A 26,095-nucleotide genomic window follows, 5' to 3' on the forward strand; every position below is an offset into this window, starting at 1 on the left:
GAAACAATGCCCAGAGGGAAAGTAATGAGAAAGCAACGTCTCACATGCTGGAATATAACTGTCCTTCCTTGGTGCTGAAGTGACAGATTCAGAGGGATAACAGGGGTGACTAGAAGTTTAGAAAAGTTGTGCAGAGTCCAAAGCACGGTGTAGGCATAAGAACCTGGGAGGGACTATGACCTAAAATCTTAAACCACACAGGGGGATGTCTCCTATGTCTGTGATAGATGATGATAACGTGACATTTTAGAAATCATTTTGGGAGTAATGGAGGGTAGTTCCCTCTGGGGGCTCAAATGCATAGCTCTTAGGTCCCGTGTATTTCTATTCTATTCAGTTGAAAGGCTGGTAAGGTCTGTGTTTGCCCAGGTTTTTCGTTTATTTTTATTTTTTGTCTTTTCTAGGGCTGCACCCACGGCACATGGAGGTTCCCAGGCTAGGGGTCTAATTGGAGCTGCAGCTGCCGGCCTACACCACAGCCACAGCAACATGGGATCTGAGCCGCATCTGCGACCTACACCATAGCTCATGGCAACGCCGGGTCTCTGACTCACTGACCGAGGTCAGGAATTGAACCTGCAACCTCATGGTTCCTAGTCAGATTTGTTAACCACTGAGCCATGACGGGAACTCCCTGCCCAAGTTTTATTACTGGTCCTCAACCAGCATGAGGAAGTTAGGTCCACCCCCAAGCCTGAATCCAGAGATCAACAGCCCATAGCCCTTCGTTATGCCCACTAGTCAATAAAATATCAGCTATAAAAAATAGAATGAAATCTCATCACAAAAAATAGAGATTTTTAATTTTTCTGCTTGGCTTTGAGATAAGGAGGAAGAATTTGTCAGTTAGTGATGGAAAGTGCCCTATTCTCACTGCAGTGAGGAAGGTTTATATTTATTTTATTTTGTGATTTTACTATTATTATTATTTGCTTTCTTATGGCAGCACCTGCAGCATGGGAAATTCCCAGGCTAGGGATTGATTTAGAGCTTGCAACCTACATCACAGCGCACAGCAACACCGGATCCTTAGTCCACTGAGTGAGGCCAGGGATTGAACACGCATCCTCACATATCTTAGTCAGGTTGGTTACTACTGAGCTGCGACAGGAACTCCATATTTTACATTTTTTTTTTTTTTTAGGGCCATACCTGCGGCATATGGAGGTTCCCAGGCTAGGGGTCTAATCGGAGCTGTTGCTGCCGGCCTATGCCAGAGCCACAGCAATGCCAGATCTGAGCCGCGTCTGCAATCTATACCACAGCTCATGGCAATGCTGGATCCTTAACCCACAGAGTGAGGCCAGGGATTGAACCTGCAACCTCATGGTTCCTAGTCAGATTTGTTTCTGCTGTGCTACAATGGGAACTCCCATATTTTATGATTTTAAAATTGTGATAAGGTTAGTATATTTTCATGATATTTTTATGGCTTACATACTCTCCATGGGTAGATTCCATTGACATCTCTTAGAAATGGTAACAACAAATAGTGGCTGCCATTTAAGGTTATTCAGGTTATGTATTTATTTGTCTGTTTAGTTTGACTCAGTTGAACCCACTTTGTGGGGAAAGCTCTTCTCTCTATGCCCATAGTATTTGCGTTCTCAGGCCCTTGGAAACATCTGCAGTGAATTAAATGTTAGGCTTGTGTGTCATCCTGTACACAATTATGTGGTCTCTGAAAGCTTGTCAATGTCTAAATAACTCGCAAATTTGGATGATGTTGGGATCTGAAATTTCAGTGTCAAGAATCCTCTTTGGTTTATGTTTTGGCCGTATCCTTGTCATGTGAGAGTTCCCAGGTCAGGGATGAAAGCCAAGCCACAGCAGGGACAACACTGGTCTTTACTTTCTAGGCCACCAGGGAACTCCAAACAACCCTCCTCCAATGAGTCTCTCATAGTAGATGATGGGGAACCTTACACAAGGTGTTTTAGGAAAACGAGGAATTGAAGAGTAAAAGAATACACAGCAGGGATGTAACTCTCCAGAGCACTAGTTGTGCCAAAAGAATAAAACAAATTTCCCCTTCTCTTTATTCAACAAGATAACTGGGGGTAGGAGTATTCACGGTTCTGCTCTGTTCATGCCAACAGAACCCCTGAGCCCCACACCGTCATGCATTACAATGGGACTGGCTAATGTGAACCACATGCGGATGCCTTTTTCATGAGTAAATAAACAGTTTCAGTCTTTGTGGATGGGAACAGTGATTTCTTTGAAAGAAGATGATTTGGCTTTCTCCCTCTAGCAAGGGGCTTCGTGCAAGAAAGAAAACGATTTTGCAAGATCTTTTTTTCTGCCCGTGTTACTGAAGTTGGGGTGATGTGAAAAAAAAAGACATGCTGTCAGCACATGGAACCAAGCACGGCTTAGGGCAGGAAAGGAAGAGACTAGGCAAAATAGGGAAATTGAATCTTAAGATTTTTCAAACGTTAATCAAACTGTCAACAAGGAATGAAAAGATCTTGGTAGCTACCAAAGTCTTGGTCCAATCTGTGGCTTGTCTTCTCACCTTGCTTTTGACATGGACAAGTTGCAAATTTTAACATAGTTGGATAAATACATCAATCTTTCAGGACTTGTGCTTTTTGCATATTGCTAAAAAATTCTTTCCCACCAGAAGAAAATATTCTCTTACATTTTTTTCTAAATTAATTAGTTAATTAATTAAATTTTTTTACGGCCGCATTTGCAGCATACAGAAGTTCCCGGGCTAGGGGCCAAATCGGACCCACAGCTGCTGCCCACGCCACAGCCACAGTCACGTGGGATCTGAGCTGCATCTGTGACCTAGTCCGCAGCTTGCAGCAGTGCTGGATCCTTAACCCACTGAGCGAGGCCAGGGTTCGAACCCACATCCTTATAGAGACAATGTCAGGTTCTTAACCTGCTGAGCCACAAGGGGAACACCTTTTTCTAAATTTATAAACGAGTGCTTTACAGCAAAGTGACTTGGTTATATGAAAGTCCAGGCCCAAAAGTTATTTTTATGCAATGTACCAATAACTGAAGGTAGCGGTTCATTCTAACTTAAATGATCAAAAATAAATCTCTATCTTCCATTTGATTTTCACTGTAGTTCTGCCAAACTTCATGAAAAAGGGCATCTTTATTTTCCAAAAAGGAACATATCTAAGTATTTTTGGACCAGGCACCAGGTTAATAATTTTTTTTTCCCTTAAAGTCTCTGAGTCTTCACGTGGGTGATGTGTGATTCACAATCAAATCTTCTCATGGAAATTTCTCAAGAAAAAAAAAAAAGAAAATTCCCAACTCCATCCTTATGGCTACTCACGGGTTATCCTATAGGAAAACTTGAATCCAAAATCTGTGGTATGTGCATTCGAGTAGAAGTTAAGCAGCACCGGCCCGGAGATGGTGACAGGAGACAGGGCCTCATCCCCACACAGGGTCACCAGGGGCGTGGAGGATAAGCTGTGACCTCGGATGATGTGCACGCCGTCGCTGTCGCAGCTTCCTGACACGGTGGAGCGAGCTGTGCCGAGCGGAAGACAACCGGAAGCAACATAAACGATTATCACAAACAAACATAAACAATCCCACAAAAATGTCAGGAAGATTCACATAGCAATTGAAATGAGATGAAGTTCCCATCATGGCTCAGCAGAAACGAATCTGATTAGTATCCATGAGGATGCAGGTTCGATTCTTGGCATTGCTCAGTGGGTTAAGGATCAGGCATTGCCATGAGCTGTGGTGTAGGCCGGCAGCTGCAGCTTCAATTTGACCCCTAGCCTGGGAACTTCCATATGCCATGGGTCCAGCCCTAAAAAGACATCCCCCCCCCCCAAGAAAAGAGAAACAACTGCCATTTTGGCAAGTCAAGTCCTTATTTGACTTGGTTTCCTGATGAACTGACGCTCAGCCTAGTTTCAGGCACAGGTGTGAGAAAGCATGGGGAGTTTCACAACAGGTAAATCCTGTGTAAAAATAATCCAGAATTTTCTTCCTTATAAAATGGCTCCTTTAAATCAGTGATTATAAACTAGGGACAGTTGAGGGGGGAGTGGGATGGATGAGGCGTTTGGGGTTAGTAGATGCAAACTATTCCATTTAGAACAGATAAGCAATGAGGTCCTGCTGTACAGCCCAGGGAACTATATCCAGTCTCTTGGGATAGAACATGATGGACGATAGTAGGAGAAAAAGAATGTATATTTACGTATGACTGGGTCACTATGCTGTACAGCAGAAAGTGACATGACACTGCAAATCAATTCAACTCTAATAAAAATAAAATAAAATTAAAAAGTAATTATGCTACTAATTGGGCCTAAATCTACAAGTTGAAAATGTGACTTAATTTCAGTGACCTTACCATATAATCAGAAACAATATGATGCTGGAAAAATAGGACAAAAAAAAAAAAAAAAGAAATACAGTAAACTCAGATTCATGGCTTGAATACTGCCAAATTGTGTACCTTAATTTTAGCCTGTGAATTTGTCTTGTAGATAATACCAAAAGCTGTACTGGAATTTAAAACATTCAGAGGAGGTGAGTTTGAGATTAAAAAATATTATGAATTAGCTGTAAAATATCTTTCACCAGCAAGAATATATAAAGCAGTAAAAGCAAAATCATAGAATAAAAGGACATGTTGCTGATGTTGGATTAAAATTTCAGTTCTGCATCAGTTGAATGATTTAAGTATTAAAGTTGAATCCATTGAATCCTTTAAGTATTAAAGGCTTAGTTTCTCTCTCTCTCTCTTTTTTTTTTTTTTCCTTTTTAGGGCCATACCTGTGGTCTACGGAAGTTCCTGGGCTAGGGATTGAATCAGAAGCTGCAGCTGCAGGCCTATGCCACAGCTTGCAGCAACACAGGATCCTTAATCCACTGAGTGAGGCCAGGGATTGAACCCACATCCTCATGGACACTATATTGGGTTCTCAGCCTGCTGAGCCACAACAGGAACTCCTAAAGAGTTAGTTTTTGAACTCTTTGATAATATAGACTATCACAGTGGTGGTTGTCTTAGAAAATTATGGAAAGGCTGTGAAATATAGGGTATGTGCTTCATTATGCTTCAAAAAAATCAAAGGAACTCCTTCAACTATAGAAAGTTTATTCATGAAATAGCAATTTTTTTTTTTTTGGTCTTTTCTAGGGCTGCACCTTCGGCATATGGAGGTTCCCAGGCTAGGGGTCTAATCAGAGCTGTAGCTGCCGGCCTACACCATAGCCACAGCAATGCCGCATCCTTAACCCACTGAGCAAGGCCAGGGATTGAACTTGCAACCTCACGGTTCCTAGCCGGATTCATTAACCACTGAGCCATGACGGGAACTCCTGAAAGAGTAATTTTTATCTATATTGAGACATAACCAAAGTGCACAAGTTATTTAAAAAAGGTTTGTATTCAACAATAAGGAGAGGCAGAGGGAATTGAGATGGGATTCAGTTTTTTTTTTTTTTTCATAGATGGTAAGAGAATGCCAAGTAACTAAAAACACCATTCAAGATGATCTGCTCATTCTCAAAGCCTGGCTCAGTAAATTGTGAAAGTTATGATACTTGGCAAGTTGCTTAAGGATTAAAACATTCCTGTACCCATCTCAATAGTCATTTCTTTCAGGTAGGATGCTCTTCCCAATTTTTTCCATAAGAACTCAAAAATTACATAATATCAGAATAGGTAAGGTTCCTAAAGTCAAAAAAAAAAAAAAATACCAAGAGTTAGCATGAACAAGGTAATCTACAAGAACCAGAAAGATAAGTATGTCCATAGGCATCAAGTAATTCACACAGACACATCATTTTCTCAAGGTCCTCACATCAGCTCACGGTGTTTGACCAAAGGTATCAGTCCAATTCTTCATGAGAAGACACTCGGGGACAAAGACTATAGGCATCAGAAAATAATGAGATTAAATACCTTTCTATAATCATAGGGGAAGCCAATGGAATATATAATCAAAGTATATGCAAAACTCTCAAGTGGAATATAGTTCAATGCAACTAGGATGACTGCCTTCTAGGGAAAGAAAAGAACTTGGTTAAGGTTTTAAAAAAGGTCTTCAAGGAGCAAGATGAATATCAACATTGAGTTTCTGGTCGATAAGGAGCATTCAATCAGACACATGAGAACTTGTCAGGAAGAAGAGGACCCTGGAATTAAATGATACTTTCTCCATGGACGACAGGCCAAGTTATGTGACAAGGAGCTACCGCCATTCTTAATTCCATCTTCAGTAAAGGACTGGATGAATATTTACTATTGAAATCTCCGAGGTATAAAACAATCCTCCACAATTTGTTTCTATGACTATTTTCTCTCCTTCTGCAAAACTTTGAAACATTTATTATCTGAAATGGGTAAGGCTCTACCCAACCTATTGAAATGTCATTTTTATCACCTTCCCCTGGGCTTTATGACAAAGAACAATGTTCAAGTCTTGATTTCAACATGATTCCAAGGACCTGGAGAGAAGTGAGAGGAAGCCAAGGATGAGTCATTCAGCCAAGAATAGAAAGGTGTGGAATTTAGATTCAGAGGGCAATTTTCCTCCAGAGTCACAGAGAGGGAGGCAGAGAAGCCAATGAGGATGAGAATGAGTGGGAAATCCTTTTGACTGAAATATCTTAATAGTGCAGATGGGATAAAGTCTTTGCAGTAAAATAGCAGAGCGCTCTAGGGAGAGGTACGTGTGTGAATCAGGGGCAGCTCTGAGTAGCTTGGACCCTGACTCCACAGTGGAGGAACAATTCTGTGGGAGGGAGGAGCTCCACAGAGGGTGAAGGTCAAAATCTGACAGCCCAGGCAAGCAAGGAATCCCACACAGCCTAACCCCCTCCTCTGGGGCTTGGCCAGTTCCAACAAAACATCAATAGGAACGACTTCAAAAGAACCACTGCTTTCTGGAACAGTGAGATGGGAAATGGGCCAACACTTTTATCTCTTGAGACATAATTGATAAAGCAAAGGAAAGAAGTGGTAAGTAGTTGGCTAGTGCCACTTCCTTAAAAACTGAGATTAAATGGAGGGGAAACGTCAATGAAAACCCACCAAACTCCATGATTATGCTTCTTGGTGGAAAAAAAAGGGCAAAAAGGAAAAATCTAAACACATTTATTACCTGAAATGGGCAAGGCTCTATCCAACCTTTTTTCTCTGTCCAGTTTTTTTTTTCCTTTTAGTTTTACATGGGGCATAGCCTGTAAACCAGGACTTCTTTGTTAATGAAGGAGAATCTAGGCAAACATGACACAGGTATCTATCTGGAAATCTAGCGCCATTCTTCCCCAGAGGCCATCTCTTGAGGACAGGGAGCAAAAGATATTTGCATGGGTCCCCTCATTTTCTGTGCCAAGGCTCTACTCTCCACCCAATTCTTTATTTATTTATTTTTTTCTTGGCTGCATCCACGGTATGTGAGTGTTAGTTCCAGGACCAGTTCTTTATCAGATATGTGATTTATAAGCATTTTCTTCTACTCTTTGACTTATCTTTTCATTTTTATTTATTTTTATTTATTTATTTTTTGGGTCTTTTCGCGTTTTCTGGGGCCGCTCCTGAGGCATACGGAGGTTCCCAGGTTAGGGATCCAATTGGAGCTGTTGCCACTGGCCTACCCCACAGCCACAGCAATGAGGGATCCGAGCTGCATCTGCAATCTACACCACAGCTCACGGCAACACCGGATCCCTAACCTACTGAGCAAGGCCAGGGATCGAACCTGCAACCTCATGGTTCCTAGTCAGATTCGTTAACCACTGAGCCACGACAGGAATTCCCTTTTCATTTTTAAAACAGTGCCCTTTGAATAATTCTTAATTTTTTTTTAATGGCCATTCCCATGGCATACAGAAATTCCCTGGGCAAGGGATCGAAAGTGCACCATGGCAGCAACCTGAGCTATGGCAGTGACAATGCCAGATCCTTAACCCACTGTGCCACTTGGGAACTCTATCCAGTTCTTATTAAGAGATACTCTACAGAGTTCCTATCCTGGCTCAGCACTAATAAACCCGACTAGCATCCATGAGGACACAGGTTTGATCCCTGGCCTCACTCAGAGGGTTAGGTATCCGGCGTTGCCTTGAGAGGAGATGTATGTAGGTCAGATGCGGCACCGATCTGATGTGGCTGAGGCTGTGGCTGTGGCTGGCAGCTGCAGCACCAATTTGACCCCTAGCCTGTAAACTCCATATGCGGCCTCCCCCCCCCAAAAGGAGAGATGGTCCAGATCTGAGAAAAACTGAGTTTAGAATTTGCCTAGATATGGGATTTTTTTAGTTAAGAATTTAATTTCTAAATCCCTCCTTATCGCCAAGGTAAATCAATATTATTACCCAATTTTAATGATAGAAAAATCAAGGCACAGAAGGCATTGCCTAGGTTACTTCCTCTGTTATGTGTTTTCTTTGTAAAGTTGAAAAAAAAAAAAAAGCCTATCATCTTTGCAGCAACTGGGAGGCATCTACTTGGCCACACAAATAGCAAAAACAGAAAAATATACTTTCAGACCATTTGGTATTTGGGAAAATAAAATAAGTATTTATTTGATTCCAAAATAAGTACAAACATTGATGGTTTCTCCTTCATGCTTTCTCATTAGATTTTGTTGGTTTTTGCTATTTCAATTTTGACCAAAGTGACATTTTGAATTGGTCAAATATTTATTTTATTTTATTATTTTATTTTATTTTGCTTTTTAGAGCCACAACTGCAGCACATGGGAAGTTCCCAGGCTAGGGGTCAAGTTGGAGCTGCAGCTGCTGGCCTATGCCATAGCCACAGCAGTGCAGGATCCTTAGCCCATCTTGCAAGACCAGGGATTGAACCTCCATCCTCATGGATATTAGTTGGGTTCATAGCCTGCTGAGCCACAACGGGAACTCCCAAATCTTTATTTTATTTTACAACTTTTGAGGACACCGTTAAGAATACCAAGAGCCATTTTAGTCTTGAGATAACTTTCAGAAACAACAACAACAACAAAAAAGTCCTGTAAATGCTCAAGTGGAAAATTCTTCTATGACTCAATTTCCCTGAAATTCAGTGGCGATTATATAGGAAAGATAAGTCTATGGATATGGTTTACAGAATGAAAACCTTAGGCCAACATATAATACCCTAACATACTTCCCAAGCAACTCACTTTAGTGAAAAGTAGGTTAATGAACCTTTGTAACCTCTTAGCAGGAAAAGCACCAGTATGTAGCTGGATAACCAGGATACTGGTTTGAAGAGTAAAACCTTTCCTTATAAGTAAACACACTTGTCCACACACTCAGTAGACACAGTGTATAGACAAGTGTGTTTCCTTGTAATATTTTGGAGCCTGGAATAGCACTCCCCCCGCCCCGCCCCCCGACAAGTCCACATTCTGTGCCAGTGGCCTACCAAAACAGCAGATCCAGAACCTTCACTCTACCCAGGACAACCCAAGCTCTGCTGGCAGCTTGAGCTTGGAAATACTGAGTCATTTGGAGAGAGTTTTTCAGAAACAGTTCTGTGGTCTATAGCAGCTCAGACTAATGTTCTTGCAAAAAAAAAAAAAAAAAAAAAAAAGCTATGAATTTTCTTAAGGGCAATTAACATTCAGTTTTATCACAACACACGGCACACGAATTCCTCTGGCTCGATTAGAAGGGGTGGAAGGTTATTTTTACTGCAGCTAATGAATCTCAAACTTGCTGATGGTGTTCAACGAACGTCGGCACTAATATGATTAGTGATGAAAATCTAATGACAAAATAAATCTGATTCATGTTGCACTTTCAGGGAATCGTTATAATTCATTTAACCTAAGCCAGAAATGATGCACTTAGGAGTCTGAAAATGCTGACTACTTGTAACACTGGAAATGTCACAAGACATTAGCCTAAAGATGTCTTATAAAAAGAGCAGTCTCTTCAACTGGGTGAGAATGAGCAAAATCATCAAAGTGGAAATCAGTTAAACCAAATATTAGTTCTCAGGCAATGTGTGTAAGGGGAGCCTGACTGGCAGAAGCAAAAATATCAAAACAGTGGCTGCTCTGGTCAATGAAGGCTCACAAAATATGTTTCTACAGGCAAGATCTGACTCACATCTACTAGTTTATGTTTTTAAAAAATACCATGCTTTTTGGGAGTTCCCACTGTGGTTCAGCGGTAACACACCCAACTAGTATCCATGAAGATGTGGGTTCGATCCCTGGTCTCGCTCAATGGGTTGGGGATCTGGTGTTGCCATGAGCTGTGGTGTTGGTCGCAGCTGTGACTCAGATCCGTGCTGGTGTGGCTGTGGCGCAGACCTGCAGCTACAGCTCTGATTTGACCCCTAGGTTGGGAAGTTCCATATGCTGCAGGTGCAGCCCTGAAAAGCAACAAAACAAAACAAAACAAAAACCCAGTGATTATCAGAAAGAATAAGTAATTTGTAGAAAGTTGTGTGACTAGTATGTGGCCAACCTGGCATTGAGATCCATCCTAAAATACTGTGTGTCCTCCACAGCCCCCACCTCTGTGGCCACATTCCAGGTCAGAGAGCCTGCAGCGGCTTGCCTCTTTACCACAGCCGCTCAGCGAAACTCAGGAGCTACTGTTGGGCACCGCTTTTAATACAAACACCATTGGTATTGGCAATGTTTTTTATGGCTCTTTTATAGAGTATATTTACCAGCATCTCCTTTTTTAGTCTAAAGGATATTGGCATATGGCATTCTTGCATTCATGTAATTTAATGAGAACAAATGCACATGTACATGCACAATCCAAGCCACAAGATCCGTCCCCCCCACTCCGCTTTTTTTTTTTTTTTTTCTGTGTGCAAGCCATGCAGAAGTTCCCAGGCCAGGGATTGAACCTGCTGTGCCAAAGCAGTGACCCAAGCTACTATAGTGACAATGCCAGATCCTCAACCTGCTGTGCCACAAGAGAACCCCAGTTCTTCCCCTGTTATTAAAATAACTTGCCCTCAATTATAAGAATCATAGAAAAGGTACAAAAAAGCAAATAAATGCCATCAATCTATGAGGCAGCTCTTTAAGTACTGTTTGGTAGCATTACAGATTTTATTCCCACAGGTTATTTTAAATTAAAAAACTGGATTTATTTTTTGGCTGTGCCCATGGCATGTGGAAGTGGCCAGGCCAGGGAATGAACCTGTGCCACAGCAGTAACCACAACCACAGCAGTGATAGTGATAACACTGGATGCTTAACCTACAGAGCCACCAGGGAACTCCCTTGGATGTTTTTATATAAACTGTTTTACCTTCCCCTAATACTTTATGTAACATGAACATCTTTTCATATTAATGGAATATTGTGCTAGCAAATGCTGAGAAGATCGTGTTTTACTTCACAGTCCATTTTTACAGCGACATTCATCATTCATACTTGGCATTTTCCAGCAAATGCATGCCAAAGACCACAAGCTGTAGAGACGTGGGAAGAGGAGGTTGTAGACAAAGGATCCAGGGAGAGAAGCTTTGTGTAATCTATCAATGTACGAGGGCCGACATGTCATTTTTTTGTTTGTTTTGTTTTTGTCTCTTTGCCTTTTCAAGGGCCGCTTCCCCGAGGCATATAGAGGTTCCCAGGCTAGGGGTTGAATCAGAGCTGTAGTCACCGGCCTGCACCAGAGCCATAGCAATTCGGGATCCGAGCCGCGTCTGCCACCTACACCACAGCTCACGGCAATGCCGGATCCTTAACCCACTGAGCAAGGCAAGGGATCAAACCCACAACCTCACGGTTCCTAGGCGGATTCGTTAACCACTGTGCCACGACGGGAACTCAGTGACATGTCATTTTTATTTCCAGGAAGCATGCTTTTCCCAGGTGCTGAGCACTGCAGAGCATTTTGCCAAGTTGGACTTTTCACTGCCATGGGAGACGAACCCAAAGAGAAAGACATTTTGATTAGGCAGATGAAGCTTGACAAATTTACAGGTTAAGTGTAATACAGAAAGGAAAAGTTAATTTGTAAAAAACAGACTGAGGGGTTGAAGATGCCTGTCTACTTGAGGGGACCTTTCTTCTGCAGTGAGATACCACCATTAAACAGCAAGTTGTGGGAGTTCCTGACGTGGCTCAGCAGTTAACAAAGCTGACGAGTATCCATGAGGATGCGGGTTCGATCCTTGGTCTCGCTCAGTGGGTTGGGGATCCCACATTGCTGTGGCTGTGGTGTAGGCCGGCAGCTGTAGCTCCCATTCGACCCCTAGCCTGGGAACCTCCATATGCCTCAGGTGTAGCCCCAAAAAGGCAATAAATAAATAAATAAATAAAGTGCCAAGCCAACACAAGCTATTAAAATAAAACAACGACAACAGCAACAACAAAAAGCCAGCAAGTTGTGTTTATGGTAGACAGGGTCCAGTTCAAATCAGCAGCTCCACTGTTCCCTTTGCCAAGAGTCAAGAATAAACCCCACAGGATGCTGTGGTTAGGGATTTCCCAATCCCTGTGGAATCGATGAAGATGAAAACAACAACAACGACAACAAAAAACGGGTATCCCACAGTCCTATTTAATGAAAGTAGGACAGAGATATTTACTAATTTTATGAATTCATTCATTCGTTCACCATATATGGAGCACCTACCTGGACTCAGCGATGAAGTTTCTCTTGCTGGTTTATGGTGTGTGTGTGACTGTGTTTAGGCATGTGCATGTGTGTAGAATAAATGCAAATGAATAAATGAGAAGCTGAGATTAACATGTCATAGATTTCAGACTTGTTTTCTTTAAGCCATTTACGTGATGCCTATGTTCTTAAAGCCCTTGCATTATTATTTTTTTTTACCTCTGGATGGAATATATAGGATGATGCGTGTGTTCTTAAAATATTGGATAATATTTTAATTAGGTTTATATCAACTCTAGTTTTTGGCCTTGCCCACGGCATGCAGAATTTCCTGGGTCAGGATCAAACTGAGATCATAGCAGTGGCCTGAGCTCCAGCAGTGACAATGCTGGATCTTTACCCCACTGAGCCATCAGGGAATTCCCATAACATTTTAAATATTTTCTTCAAATGGTGATTTTTAGACAATCTCTGTCTCTACTCATCACTCATCCATTTATTAAGAATCAGGAATTCCCATCGTGGCGCAGTGGTTAACGAATCCGACTAGGAACCATGAGCTTGCGGGTTTGATCCCTGCCCTTGCTCAGTGGGTTAAGGACCCGGTGTTGCTGTGAGCTGTGGTGTAGGTCGCAGAGGCAGCTCGGATCCCAAGTTGCTGTGGCTGTGGTGTAGGCTGGAGGCTACAGCTCCGATTCAACCCCTAGCCTGGGAACCTCCATATGCCGCAGGAGTGGCCCTAGAAAAGGCAAAAAGACAAAAAAAAAAAAAAAAAAAAAAAATCAACTGGAGGGAATTCCCTTGTAGCTCAGAGGTGATGAACCCGACTAATATCCATGAGGATATGGTTCAATCCCTAGCCTCACTCAGGGGCATTGCCGTGAGCTGTGGTGTAGGTCACGGATGTGGCTTGTATCTGGCGTGGCTGTGGTTGTGGTGTAGGCTGGCAGCTGTCACTCCAATTAGACCCCGAGCCTGGGAATTTCCATATGCCATGGGCGTGGCCCTAAAAAAACAAGCAAAAAAAGACTCAGCTGTAATTTACGTAAGAATAAACGTACCTTCCAGATGGAAAGACACCACCTTCACGAGGATCACAGACAGAGGGCTGGCCTCGATGATGTAGGTGCAGTTCATGTTGTTGTCGTATTGCTTTGGGTAGTTTGGAGAAACAATGTAACCTGAAGGGTTAGTGAAATTCCTTCCACATCCTACGTGGGAAGAAAAAGGCATTATCAGCATCTCACACACAGCGTCTTTTTATCAGCGAGGGAACCTCAGCTTTCCTAAGCTCTCTAGAGACAAATTCTCTTGAGTTACTCCAAACAGAAGAAACGAAAATGGAAAGAATGGAGCTCTGATTTAAAGACAAACATCCATGCAAAATGAGAACATTATAAGTTTTTTAGAAAATGATGCAGAGTTTGGGGCTACGTAGAATTTTTTGCCACAATCCATTGCAAATCACTTAATCTGAAGATAGGAAAGAAAGGCTAGCTTAGCAAAGATTGAAGAGGGTCTGTGCAGCTAAAGAAATAAAACTGATGAAAACTAATCTGTACCAAATCAATACATTTAATAGTTTGAAGATACCTTATTATATTATAAAACAATATGTTCTTTTCATTACCAATGTAATATGGCCATAAAAAAACACCTGCTTTATAAAAATGGTTGAATTTTGCTCAGTCATAAAAAAAGAACAAAATAATACCATTTGCAGCAACACAGATACAACTACAGATTCTCACAGTAAGTGAGATAATTCAGGAAGAGAAAGACAAATACCATACGATATCACTTACATGCAGAACCTAAAATATGGTACCAATGAACTTATCTACAAAACAGAAGCAGACTCACAGGCAGAGAACAGACTTGCAGTTGCCAAGGGGGAGGGGGAGGGAATGGGACAGACTGGGTGTTTGGGGTTAGTAGATGCAAACTATTCCATTTAGAACGGATAAGCAATGAGGTCCTACAGAACAGCACAGGGAACTATACCCAGTGTCTTGGGACGGAATATGATGGAAAAGAATATAAGAAAGAGAATGTACATACATGTGCAATTGGGTCACTTTGCTGTACAGAAATGTGATGCGCTGACACAAGGCGGTAAGCTAACTGCATTTTAATTTTTTTAAAAGTTTAAGATGGTTGAATTTACTAATCCCAACTCTTAACACATTCTCACATGACTTTCTGGTGTCAGAAATGAAGAGAACTATCTTTTTACCACCAGCATAACATTTGTTTCCCTACAACCACGAACCAAAGAACCCCCCACCGTCTTATCTATGTCATAGATAGAAAACATCCGTATCCTTTTAAACTGGTATTAAAACACACACACACACACACACACGAAGCGAGTGAAGGTCTAAAATCAGGTCTCCGACTGTCTTTACTGCCCTTCCACCACCCTCTTGGTCACGTCTGAGACACCTATTTTGTGTGTTATTTCTTTTTTTTTGTCTTTTTGCCTTTTCTAGGGCCACTCCCACAGCACATGGAGGTTCCCAGGCTAGGGGTCTCATCGGACCAATAGCCACCGGCCTATGCCAGAGCCACAGCAACGCGAGATCTGAGCTGTGTCTGCGACCTACACCACAGCTCATGGCAACACTGGATCCTTAACCCACTGAGCAAGGCCAGGGATTGAGCCCTTGACCTCATGGTTTCTAGTCGGATTCGTTAACCACTGAGCCACAACGGGAACTCCCTCGTGTGTTATTTCTTCTCATCCCTCTCATCAATCGTCTTTCTCCACAGTGGTTTGTGAAGAGTGGCTACTTGATTTAATTCAGCCAACAAGCACACCCACACACCCCACTGTTCCTTAGACTTGAAAATGATCTCTCCCCACTGTTCTGCTTTGTTTGTGGTCTTCAGAGATGGAAGGGGAAAAAACCACAAGAGAATGACTCCAAAGGTTGACTGAGCACCCGAATCATGTGGGTGAGGGCTGAGATGCGCAAGGCCCTGGCCCGGGCAATTCTGACTTCAGACAGGCGTGGAGGGAGGCCCTGCTTTACAGTCTGAGGTGATTTCCATGCAGGTGGGTGATGCGCTGATTGTCTACTGATTCCCACCTCCCCGATTCTGCCCAATTCCTGCCCTACTGTGGATCTGAGGGTTCGTTTCAGACATTAGGGAGCATTACTCAGGCTTTTTACATCATGTGTCTTCTGGCCTCCGGCTGGATTCAGATCCACATTGGTTGACTGGGAGGGAAAGGTGCACCCTCAGGATGAGGGGACCTGCCCAGGCTCCTCCCTTTGTCCCCCGTGCCAGGTTCCAGCCAAGCCTGGAAGAGACCCCCTCCTCCTCGAGCCTGCCTGTGGCAGCCACGCCCCTGGTTTTGTGTTTTAGGGCTACTTACGGCTTAGGAAGGATGCAGAAAAGCCCTGAGCTGGCGTCTCCTGAGACTGGAACACAGCAGTGAAGGCATTTCTGGGCGTAATGATGCGACCAGGGGACACGTTCCCACAGCTCGTGGCCAACAGGTCCTTGTCCGCCTCCTGAGTGCCCGCCCACACCTGGAAGAGCCACAAATATGCCTTCGTGCTCTGGGTTTTCCCTCGTTGGGGTTTAAATATGCTTAAGCTGGAAACGAATGGCACTGAGGTATAGAAACTGAAACATCACAGTGAATAAAACACAGGCGGATCTGCTATATTTTCTTTTGAGAATCGTTTCTTTAAGCTGCTTTCTTACAGCCCATGCTTGACTCTTGCAAGGGGACTATTCATTTGTGTGTAGCTAGGCAGTGATTTTAAAAAAAAATCCAACAAACTCCATCAGCACCCAGTTTTCTGTTGCCTTCTAGCTGACCTGGTCTAGCTGAACTTGCTGGTGCTGGGGTTGGGGGGAGAGCAAGAGTAGTGCGTGTGCCACTGTGGGGTTTACCATCTGTCCTGGTGGTCTGGCAAATGGTGGGTTGCGAGTAGAGAAGATTTATGAGCAACAAGCCCGTGGAAATGAATATATTTGTAGGACACGAAGAAGATGGACATGAATTTTAAGTCTACATGAACTGGGATAAATCACGGAAGACTTCCTGGCGGTGATGAATTTTAAGGTTCGTCTTGAAGAAAGGATGAGATTGTGTCACTGTGCAATTCACGAAAGTCCAGGGTGCCATTCCCAAGGAGGGACCACTCTCAAGGAGTCCCCTGGCTGTCATTTAACTGGTCTGGCCACTTTATTTATTATTTATTTATTTATTTAGTCTTTTCTCCTTTTCTAGGGCTGCTCCCGTGGCATACAGAGGTTCCTAGGCTAGGGGTCGAATCGGAGCTGTGGCCGCCAGCCTACACCAGAGCCACAGCAATGTGGGATCCGAGCCGCGTCTGCCACCTACACCACAGCTCACGGCAATGCCGGATCCTTAACCCACTGAGCAAGGCCTGGGATCGAACTCGCAACCTCATGGTTCCTAGTCAGATTCGTTAACCACTGAGCCATGACGGGAACTCTGGTCTGGCCACTTTAAAAGAAGCAACTGAGATGCTCACTTGAAAAAGACTTGCTGGGGAGTAACTGTGATCAATGTGCTAATTTTGATCAAATCAGTCCTGACTGGGGAAGGACATCAATCTGAGATCACAACTTCAAATGCAAATTCCAACTAGGAAAGGAACTGTCACGGAGCTGTTGAAAGTAGAGAAAAGGGGCTTTACCTGATTTAGAGAAAGATGAGTCTGTCTGAAGTGGCCCCAGTGGCAGATAGGGGCAGGTCTAGCTCAAACAGAGCAAAATCTGAGTAAGGGGTGAGGGGTGGCTCCAGCCAGTGCAAGGCCTGTGGCGAGTCAGAGACCTGGGCCATGCCCTGCAGGTGGCAAGGAGCCACTGGGAGGCTTAAGGCTCAATGAGGAGAGGGAGTTCCCATTGTGGCTCAGTGGGTTAAGAACCCAACTAGTATCCATGAGGACACAGGTTGGATCCCTGGGCTTGCTCAGTGGGTTAAGGGTCCGGCATTGCCGAGAGCTGTGGTGTAGATCACAGACGCAGCAAGGATCTGGTATTACTGTGGCTGTGGTGTAGGCTGGCAGCTGCAGCTCCGATTCAACCCCTAGCCTGGGACCTTCCATATGCTGCAGGTGAAGCCCTAAAAGGGTGGGGGAAAAAAAAAAGGCTCAATGAAGAGAAAGGGAGGAAAAGAGAGGCTGTATCTACAGCAATGAATCACTTAAGGAAAATATTGATAGTAGGTAATAAATGCCCATTACTGGGGACAAAAGACTGTCAAACATGTTTACCCAGTGGGTCTCAACCAGGAGGACTTTTGCGCTTCCCATCGATGTCTGGAGGCATCTTTGATTGTCACGTTTGGTGTAGGGGGTGATGTGTAGTGGGTGGGGGCCAGGGATGCTGCTAAACACCTTATAATGCCCCCGGAACTCCTAACTAAGAATAATCTAGCCCCCAAAGGCAAAAAGGTAATTGGGTTTGGATTAGTCTTACTTGACTTTGACATTTGCTTCATATCACAGTACTCACTCTGAACATATAACTTTCAGGAATAGTCTCCAAACAAAGCAATAGCGCATCAAGCTGTTAGAAACATTCCAACCAGCAGGTCAGCCCACAGGCAGAGGTGTAAGGCAGCACCAATGCAGGGCTCTGATTTGCTGCATCTCAGCTCTTTAAGCCATATCATTTCAACTGCTTTTCAAACGCTGCGTATCCAGCGGATAGTCATCTTACTGAAGTCAAATTATATTTGTTGTTCATGAAATACGGGAGGTGCCTGGGACTGGAGCTCCTGAGAACAAAAGCAAAACTATTCTGCCAAACACCTAGGGTCAAAAAACGTGTCAGGGTAGACAAGGAGAACAGATTTGTGGTTGCCAAGGGGGAGAAGGGAGAGACTGGGATGGATGGGGAGTCTGGGGTTAGAAGATGCAAACTATTCAGAATGGATAAGCAATGAGGTCTTGCTGTATAGCACAGGGAACCATATGAACCTCTTGGGATAGAATGATGGGGGATGATGAGAGAAAAAGAATGTATATATATGTATGATTGGGTCGCTTGGCTGTACAGCAGAAATTGGCACAACATTGTAAATCAACTATACACAAATTAAAAAAAAAAGTGTCAGGGAGTTCCCATCGTGGCGCAGTGGTTAACGAATCCGACTAGGAACCATGAGGTTGCGGGTTCGGTCCCTGCCCTTGCTCAGTGGGTTAACGATCCGGCATTGCCGTGAGCTGTGGTGTAGGTTGCAGACGTGGCTCGGATCCCGCGTTGCTGTGGCTCTGGCGTAGGCCTGTGGCTACAGCTCCGATTCAACCCCTAGCCTGGGAATCTCCATATGCCGCGGGAGCGGCCCAAGAAATAGCAACAACAACAACAACAACAACAACAACAAAAGTGTCAGGAAGGAAATGCCCTTTTAACTATGCAGGGAAACAGCATACAGAAGTTTCATACCCACATTTTGGAAAATTATAAACATCACTTCTTGAGAGAGAGTTTTGCAGATACTATTTTAACAAACATCACTAAAAAAGCAAAGTGATTAGAGCTAAAAGTTTTAAGAAAGAATGTCAACTTCTTCAATAAACAACTTCAAGAATCCTTCAGGGCTTACACTTTTCTTTTTTCTTTCTTTCTTTTTTTTAATTTCCACATTGACAGAAATGGATCAAACATCCCAATTAGTTGCATGGCTTACACTTTTCTCAAGTCATTAATTATGGATCTGACACCTCTACCTTTTGGCCCAAGAACCTAAGTTTTGCGATGATAATCATGGTACAGGGTTATTAAAGATTCATGCTGCATTGTCAGTCGAGAACTCATTTCATTGGCTCTATGACCTTGAACTCTTGCAGTGCTATTCGATCTACCACCTGTTACCGAACTGTCAAAAACGTTCTGACTTTTCTTAAGGTCTTTACAACGCAGCCTGGCTGCACGTGATACTTTATCACTGAAATCATTTTTTAAAATAATGTTTATTGAGTACCTGCAGATTCATATGCAGTTGTTAAGACATAGAGAAATCCCTTGTACCGATATTCTGGTTTCCTCCAACCCTGACATCTTGTAAGATGACAATATCATAACCAGGATGTTGACATGGACACAGTGCAGTCACCTGACTCAGTTTCCCAGCTGGACTTGCATTTGCCCACGTGCATGTGTACATTCAGTTATATTCAAGTTTATACCATCAGACTCAAGATACTGATCAGCTCCAGTACCAAGGCTCCCTGGAGCTTCCCTATTATAACCACACTCAGTTCCTTCCCATACTCCCTTCTTGCCAACCTCTCATAGTCTGAGTACTATCATTTCAAAAATAGTATATATGTTATACATAACCATAGCAGATGTAATCTTTTGGGATTTTTTTTTTTAACTTGGCATAATTCCCTGGTGATTTGTTCAAATTTTTAACCTTGACAAGAGTTTTAACCTGACAAGAGCTTCTGTGAGCATTTGTATACAGGTGTTCGTGTGGACAGAATTTGCATGACTTTGGGAAAAATGCTCAAGAGTCCAAGTGCTGGAACTTCTTGGTAAGTGTATATTTAGTCTTATAAGAAATGGCCTATTTTTCAGAGTGGCTGTGCCATTTCACACTCCCACTAGCAGTGAGTGATCAGTTTCCCTGCATCCTTTTTTTTCTTTTTTTTTTTTAAGGCCACACCCATGGCATATGGAAGTTCCAAGGCTAGGGGTCGAATCGGAGCTGCAGCTGCTGGCCTACACCACAGCCACAGCAACATGGGATCTGAGCTGCATCTATGACCTACACCCCAGCTCATGGCAACGGGGATCCATAACCCACTGAACGAAGCCAGGGATCAACACAAACTTGTGAATCCAGTAGGGTTCGTAACCACTGAACCACAATGGGAACTCCACTTCTCTGTACCCTTGCCAGGATCTGTGCTGTCAGTGGTTGTTATCCTAGGCATGCTGACAGGTAAGTGGTTTGGAAAGCTTTTCTCCTCAGTTTGTAGCTTCTCTTTACATATCGTCACAGAGGCTTTCATAGCGTGAAAGATTTTTAATTTTGATAAGGTAGAATTTATTAATTTTTCCTTCTATAGATTATTCTCATGATGTTTAGTCTAAGAATTTTTCATCTGGCTCTAGGACACAAAGATATTCTGCTTACGTTTTAGCACATGAAAGTCACATGCAAAGCATGTGGTGGTTCAGATTTTAACTCCTTTTAGGAGGTTTCTTACTTCTTCATTCAAGAAATTCAGGGTGTTCCTGTTGTGGCTCAGTGGAAACAAATCTGACTAGCATCCATTCGTCCCTGGCCTTGCTCAGTGGGTTAAAGATCTGGCGTTGCTGTGGCTGTGGCTGTGGGGTAGGCTGGCAGCTGCTGCTCCAATTTGACTCCTATCTTGGGAAACTCCATATGCCGTGGATGCAGCCCTAAAAAGATGAAAGACAAAAAGAAAAAAAAAAACCCAAGCATCAAACTGTCCTTTTCTTACTTGGAAGGGCAATGAATCATTTCTAGTCTAAACGTTTATGTTCCTGCAACCAGCTGGGCTCCCATTAAATAAACAAGTGCACTGACCTTCACAAAGCTGTTCAGACACTGGCCGTCACCACTGGGGATTAGGAAGTTGTTGTCAAAGCTGATCTCCAAGTGTTTACTTGGGTGCGTGATGACGGTCCAGGAACATCTGCTGTTCTCGGGGAAATTCTGAGGCCAGTGAGGGGATCTGATCGTACCAGTATCTGAATGCAATATGCCACCACAACCTGAAAAATGGTCATGGAGAGAAGTCATCACGTTGTGAGGAAAAGAACAATTTTGGCAACTGAAGCCTTTTAGAGCAGACATATTTCTCCATGTAAGATTTCAGAGTGTCTGTACCTACAGACTCTCTGACCTTCAGGGTAGGTTCACAACAAGAGCGCTCAGTAAAGGAAGGTCACCAAAGCCACAGGAGGCTTCAGCCACCACTGTTTCCTTGCACCTGTACTGAACTCACTTGAGACCACTAATCCTTGCATAAAAACGACAGACTTCTGTCCTGTCTTCAAACAATAGCAGTACAAATATTGCTATTCCTCTTGAGACCATGTGGCACTGGTGGCCCAACGAGGTCAGATTTTGTGTTTTATTACCAATAACACAGGAGAAATACAAGTCCACACTCATTTGTAATCTGATTCTTTTTTTTAAGTATTTTTATTTTTATTTTTTATTTATTTTTATTTTTTCCCGCTGGACAGCATGGGGATCAAGTTATTCTTACATGTATACATTCCCCCCCTGCAACCTTTGTTCTGTTGCGGTATGAGTATCTAGACATAGTTCTCAATGCTACTCAGCAGGATCTCCTTGCAATCTGATTCTAACATACTGGGCAGGAGAATATGATTTTGAGGAGGGGAAAACCTTCCATGAAGCCACCAGGTTCATTCTTAGGGAAATACAGATGGATAAAAAAATAAATTACATGTGTTAAAAGAAAGAAAAACCTAGAATTACTTTATAGTACTAAAATATGCCCTCAGGACAAAAGAAAAAAATATGAACTTGAAACAAAATGTAGTTGAAGAGGATTCCTGGGACCTTCTGCTTTCAAACCTTTGGAAAACCAGGGGTTCACCTCAAACGCCTCTCTGACTTCAAGAGCAACCCGTGCTCAACTGAAAAACAGTTTGGTTCATTCCACCAAGAGCTCCCCAATAACCCTGACTCTTCTGGAAATAACTGCTTTGTGTGTTGCTGCAAAGCTATAATGAGATCCAGACAAAAGTATCCAATCCATTCTCTGGGAATTTCTGTGATGTGCATAGTTTGAATACAAAACAACAAATCTTTTGTAAGTAAATATATGATACTGGATCATTCAGATCCTGAATCATGATCGTGCAGAACCTTCATTCTGAATCACAAATCTTATCTTGTCACTTTGCTGCTTGAACCTCTTCAAGAGCTCCTTATTGCTCAAGGGATAACATAAAAGCCAAGACTCTTCCTGATGTGGCTCTTCCTGCTTACCTGCCTGCCCTCAGCTCACCGCTCAGCATTCTGCCTTCAGGCTCTGAATATTTTTTTTAACTTTTTAAAAGTTAAAGTATAGTTGATTTACAGTGTTGTACCCATTTCTGCTGCACAGCAGAGTGACCCAGTCTCTCCCTCTCTCACACACACATATGTATATTCTTTTTCTCATACTATCTTCCATCAGATTCTATCCCAAGAGATGGGCTGTAGTTCCCTGTGATGTACAGTCGGACCTCTTTGCTTATCCCTCCTAAACATTTTCAACAACTTGTGATTCTACCACTAGTTGTGTCATGCTCTTGTGCGTATGGAGACAGTTTCTAGGCTCTGCTATCTCTCTCTCTCTTTTTAAACTTAAAACACGTGTGAATATTGTCAAGATAAACCATAAAAAGAATAGCTGTAAGAAGATGAAGACACATGTTCCTACAGTTCTCCCAAGCAACTTGGTCACACTGAACACTGCACAGTTCTTTAGGGCCCCGTACAGAATACAGAGCTATGCATTCTTTTTGTGGGTGTGTGTGTGTTTTTTTTTTGCCATTTCTTGAGCCGCTCCCACAGCATATGGAGGTTCCCAGGCTAGGGGTCCAATCAGAGCTGTAGCCACCGACCTACACCCGAGCCACAGCAACTCGGGATCTGAGCCACGTCTGCGACCTACACCACAGCTCACGGCAACGCCGGATCCTTAACCCACTGAGCAAGGCCAGGGATCGAACCTGCAATCTCATGGTTCCTAGTCAGATTCGCTTAACCACTGAGCCTCGGCAGGAACTCCCAGAGCTATGCATTCTTAATACACATATTATATTTCTCTTATTTTTAATATACAAGTCAAATTTCTATGCTTTCTTCCCAATGTGCAAACTAGAGCCTCTGTCCGTATTATCAATGGCCTAGAAGAGCCACCAAATGAAAGAGAGGTAAATACGTACTTAAGTGGCCCACTCCCCACCCCCAAATTTCTCCCTCGAATTACAAAGTTGAATTTTTAAAAGTGTGTTCAATTAGAATAACCGTTTCGAAATTCTTTACTAGCAAACACAAGAATCTTTTATAATCACTAAATTGTTCAGTAAAAGTCCACGTCCTCACCACCTGCTCAATGCGTCAATCAATGCCCGGAGTGTTATTTAAATGTTTGTTTAGCTTAAAGAGCCAAAACCCATGTATAAAGTACACTTCAGTCCAACAGGAAAAAAATGTGTATCTACTCATAAGTATATAATTTCAGCTAGATGTAACTGTAGCACCTGGTGTTGTTGGCTTGGGGAGGGTTGGGGTTTTGTGTAGGAAAACCATAATTTTCCATTTTAAATACAGGTACCTGCCATTGGTAATTAGCACGTAAAGCTTTGTTTATATTTCTTCCTTCAACTTGGGTTCAGTCAGAAGATACTTGTTGGAATGAACTGAAGAAACCTCCCTTTCGACAGACTGAACCGACACTGCTTATTGTATGTGGTTATATTTGGTAACAATTGCGTGTGAGCTTTTTACAGAAGGGTAAGAATTATGGTGTTCAATTTTAATTCACTTGTATAAAAAAGCAATTTAGAACTCTCATAATAGCTCTTAAATATTTTTACTTGCTGTTGCTCCCTCAGTAATATCTACCTCTTCCTTCCCTGCTCTATGAAACATCTATATAAGAGTTAAAGGAAGAAACCAGTGATCACAGTTTGGATATAAAATTTGACCCAGAAATGGATATTTATTTTCATTAGGTTTTTAGACTCATTAAATGCAGTTTAAAAGCTTGGGTCTCATCTGAGTTGAGCAGAATTAAAATGACAACTTCTATTTCCTTACAGAAACATTGTTTCTTTTCATCCTACACCTTAAAAAGAAACCCTGAAATGGCTCCTCAGGAATATGGATTTATTGGGCTCTGCTGTCTTTGTCCAAATCTTGACTCTACTGATGATCAGCTACATGCCCTGGGCACATTATCCACCCACTTACCCTGCGTTTTCACCTATGCAAGTGAAGAAGGTGTCTATTGACATTGTATGTCCCTTACAAGATTGCAATAGGAGATGACAAGTGTAGTGTAACATTGAGAATGGAGGCTGACAGAGAATAGGTACAAAATGTATACTTGTTAGATTAGTTAAGAAATCTTAGAAATACATTGATGATAAAGGTAAGTGCAGAGAAGGTTTCTTTTACCTGAAGTCTCCGTGTTCCAGGTAGCATAAAATCCACCATTTTGCACTGAGCTGTCTGTGTTAAAAATCACCACTAGCTGGTTGGATCCAGACTGGATTGTCCTGGGGTTTGAACTTCCGCAGTAGTGTCCTATTATGGGTGATCCAGGAGAACCACCATTTCTGACAGTGACAGAGTCCCAAGCACAGCTTGCATGGGCTTCAATGTCAAAATCACTGAAAGTCAGCTGCAGGAGAAAAGAGAGGAAGTGAGGAAACACTCTGAGTTGTAATTGAGCTTATCTACCTCAAGTTAGAGTAAAATTCTTATACATTTTAAATTTTGTTTTAATTTATATAATTTTGTATTTATATCTCATCTCATTTCTCACTTGCTTGCCTCTATTTTTTCTTACTGAAGTTCCTTTTGGAAATTTTCAGAAGGGCTGTTTCTCCTAGAACAGGAGTCACTAAGGTTCTCCTCAGTCCCCTGGGCTAAGCTGGCAACTCATATCCAGTACATGAATACATCTCTCTTCTGGATGGGGAATTATCTTCTATTTATGGCTTTTCCTGTGCTCACAAAAGAGTTTGCATTCCTCATTCATTGTAAATTTGTAGTTATCAATGTATGTGCTCTAATCAGAGACTTGTAGGGAGAAGGTGATCTGATGGCAGGATCAAAGCTTATTCCAATCTCATGCTTACTAGAAGAACTCTGTTTCCACATACTTCTGTTCTACAGTTTCAGAAGTATTGTATCCACTCATCAGAACTCACAGTGATGGTGTGGCCTTGCGGGGCTTCCAACAACCAAGAACAGTGGGTCAAGCTATCATAAGAGGCTGGATAGTTGGGGCTTGAGATAACTCCATGGTCCCCGATCTGTATTCCCCCACAGTCTGAAATCAGAATTGGAAACTTTTAAACAAGATAGGAAAAAAAAAAAAAAAAAAACAAACAACCACTTAATTTGGCAAAGACAAAGTGTTTTTTTCCCCCCCAGGCTTCACTTGTGGCATATGGAAGTTCCCAGGATAGGCATAGAATCAGAGCTGCAGCTGAGGCCTGCACCACAGCTATAGCCACATGGAATCCAAGCCACATCTGTGACCTACACCACAACTTGCAACAATGCCGGATCTTTAACCCACTGAGCAAGGCCATGGACTGAACCTGCATCCTCATGGACACTATGTTGAGTCCTTAACCCACTGACTCACAACGAGAACTCTTCTGCAAAGTCGAAGTAAATTACTATGTATTGTCATCTTACTTTATGATTTTTAAAAAAAGATAATACATGGATAAATAGATGAAACTGGGTGAAAGCAAAGTCAAACAGACGGAAGATTAGAAATAAATGGTATCCCATATAGTGTTAATTAACTGG

The 26,095-nt window shown here is 42.6% G+C and overlaps 1 protein-coding gene across 4 annotated transcripts in view; it reads right to left on the reverse strand.

Moving 5' to 3' along the window:
- Window positions 1-26,095, reverse strand: part of LOC100521743 (cubilin-like) — a 314,323-nt gene that overhangs the window by 51,227 nt on the left and 237,001 nt on the right. For all 4 annotated transcript variants that reach the window (XM_021064811.2, XM_084980002.1, XM_084980003.1 and 1 more), the window contains 6 exons: window positions 25,483-25,604; window positions 24,725-24,950; window positions 21,104-21,291; window positions 15,932-16,088; window positions 13,611-13,760; window positions 3,302-3,502 (listed from right to left, as the gene is read on the reverse strand). In XM_021064811.2, the coding sequence (XP_020920470.2) occupies window positions 3,302-3,502; window positions 13,611-13,760; window positions 15,932-16,088; window positions 21,104-21,291; window positions 24,725-24,950; window positions 25,483-25,604 (1,044 nt within the window). The remainder of the gene's footprint in view (window positions 1-3,301; window positions 3,503-13,610; window positions 13,761-15,931; window positions 16,089-21,103; window positions 21,292-24,724; window positions 24,951-25,482; window positions 25,605-26,095) is intronic.

The sequence above is a fragment of the Sus scrofa genome, chromosome 10 (genome assembly GCF_054392235.1).
Source record: "Sus scrofa isolate SSC_HxYL_T2T_F1_AM1 chromosome 10, Sscrofa_HxYL_maternal_Yorkshire_Landrace_v2.0, whole genome shotgun sequence".
Classification (NCBI taxonomy): Eukaryota; Metazoa; Chordata; class Mammalia; order Artiodactyla; family Suidae; genus Sus; species Sus scrofa.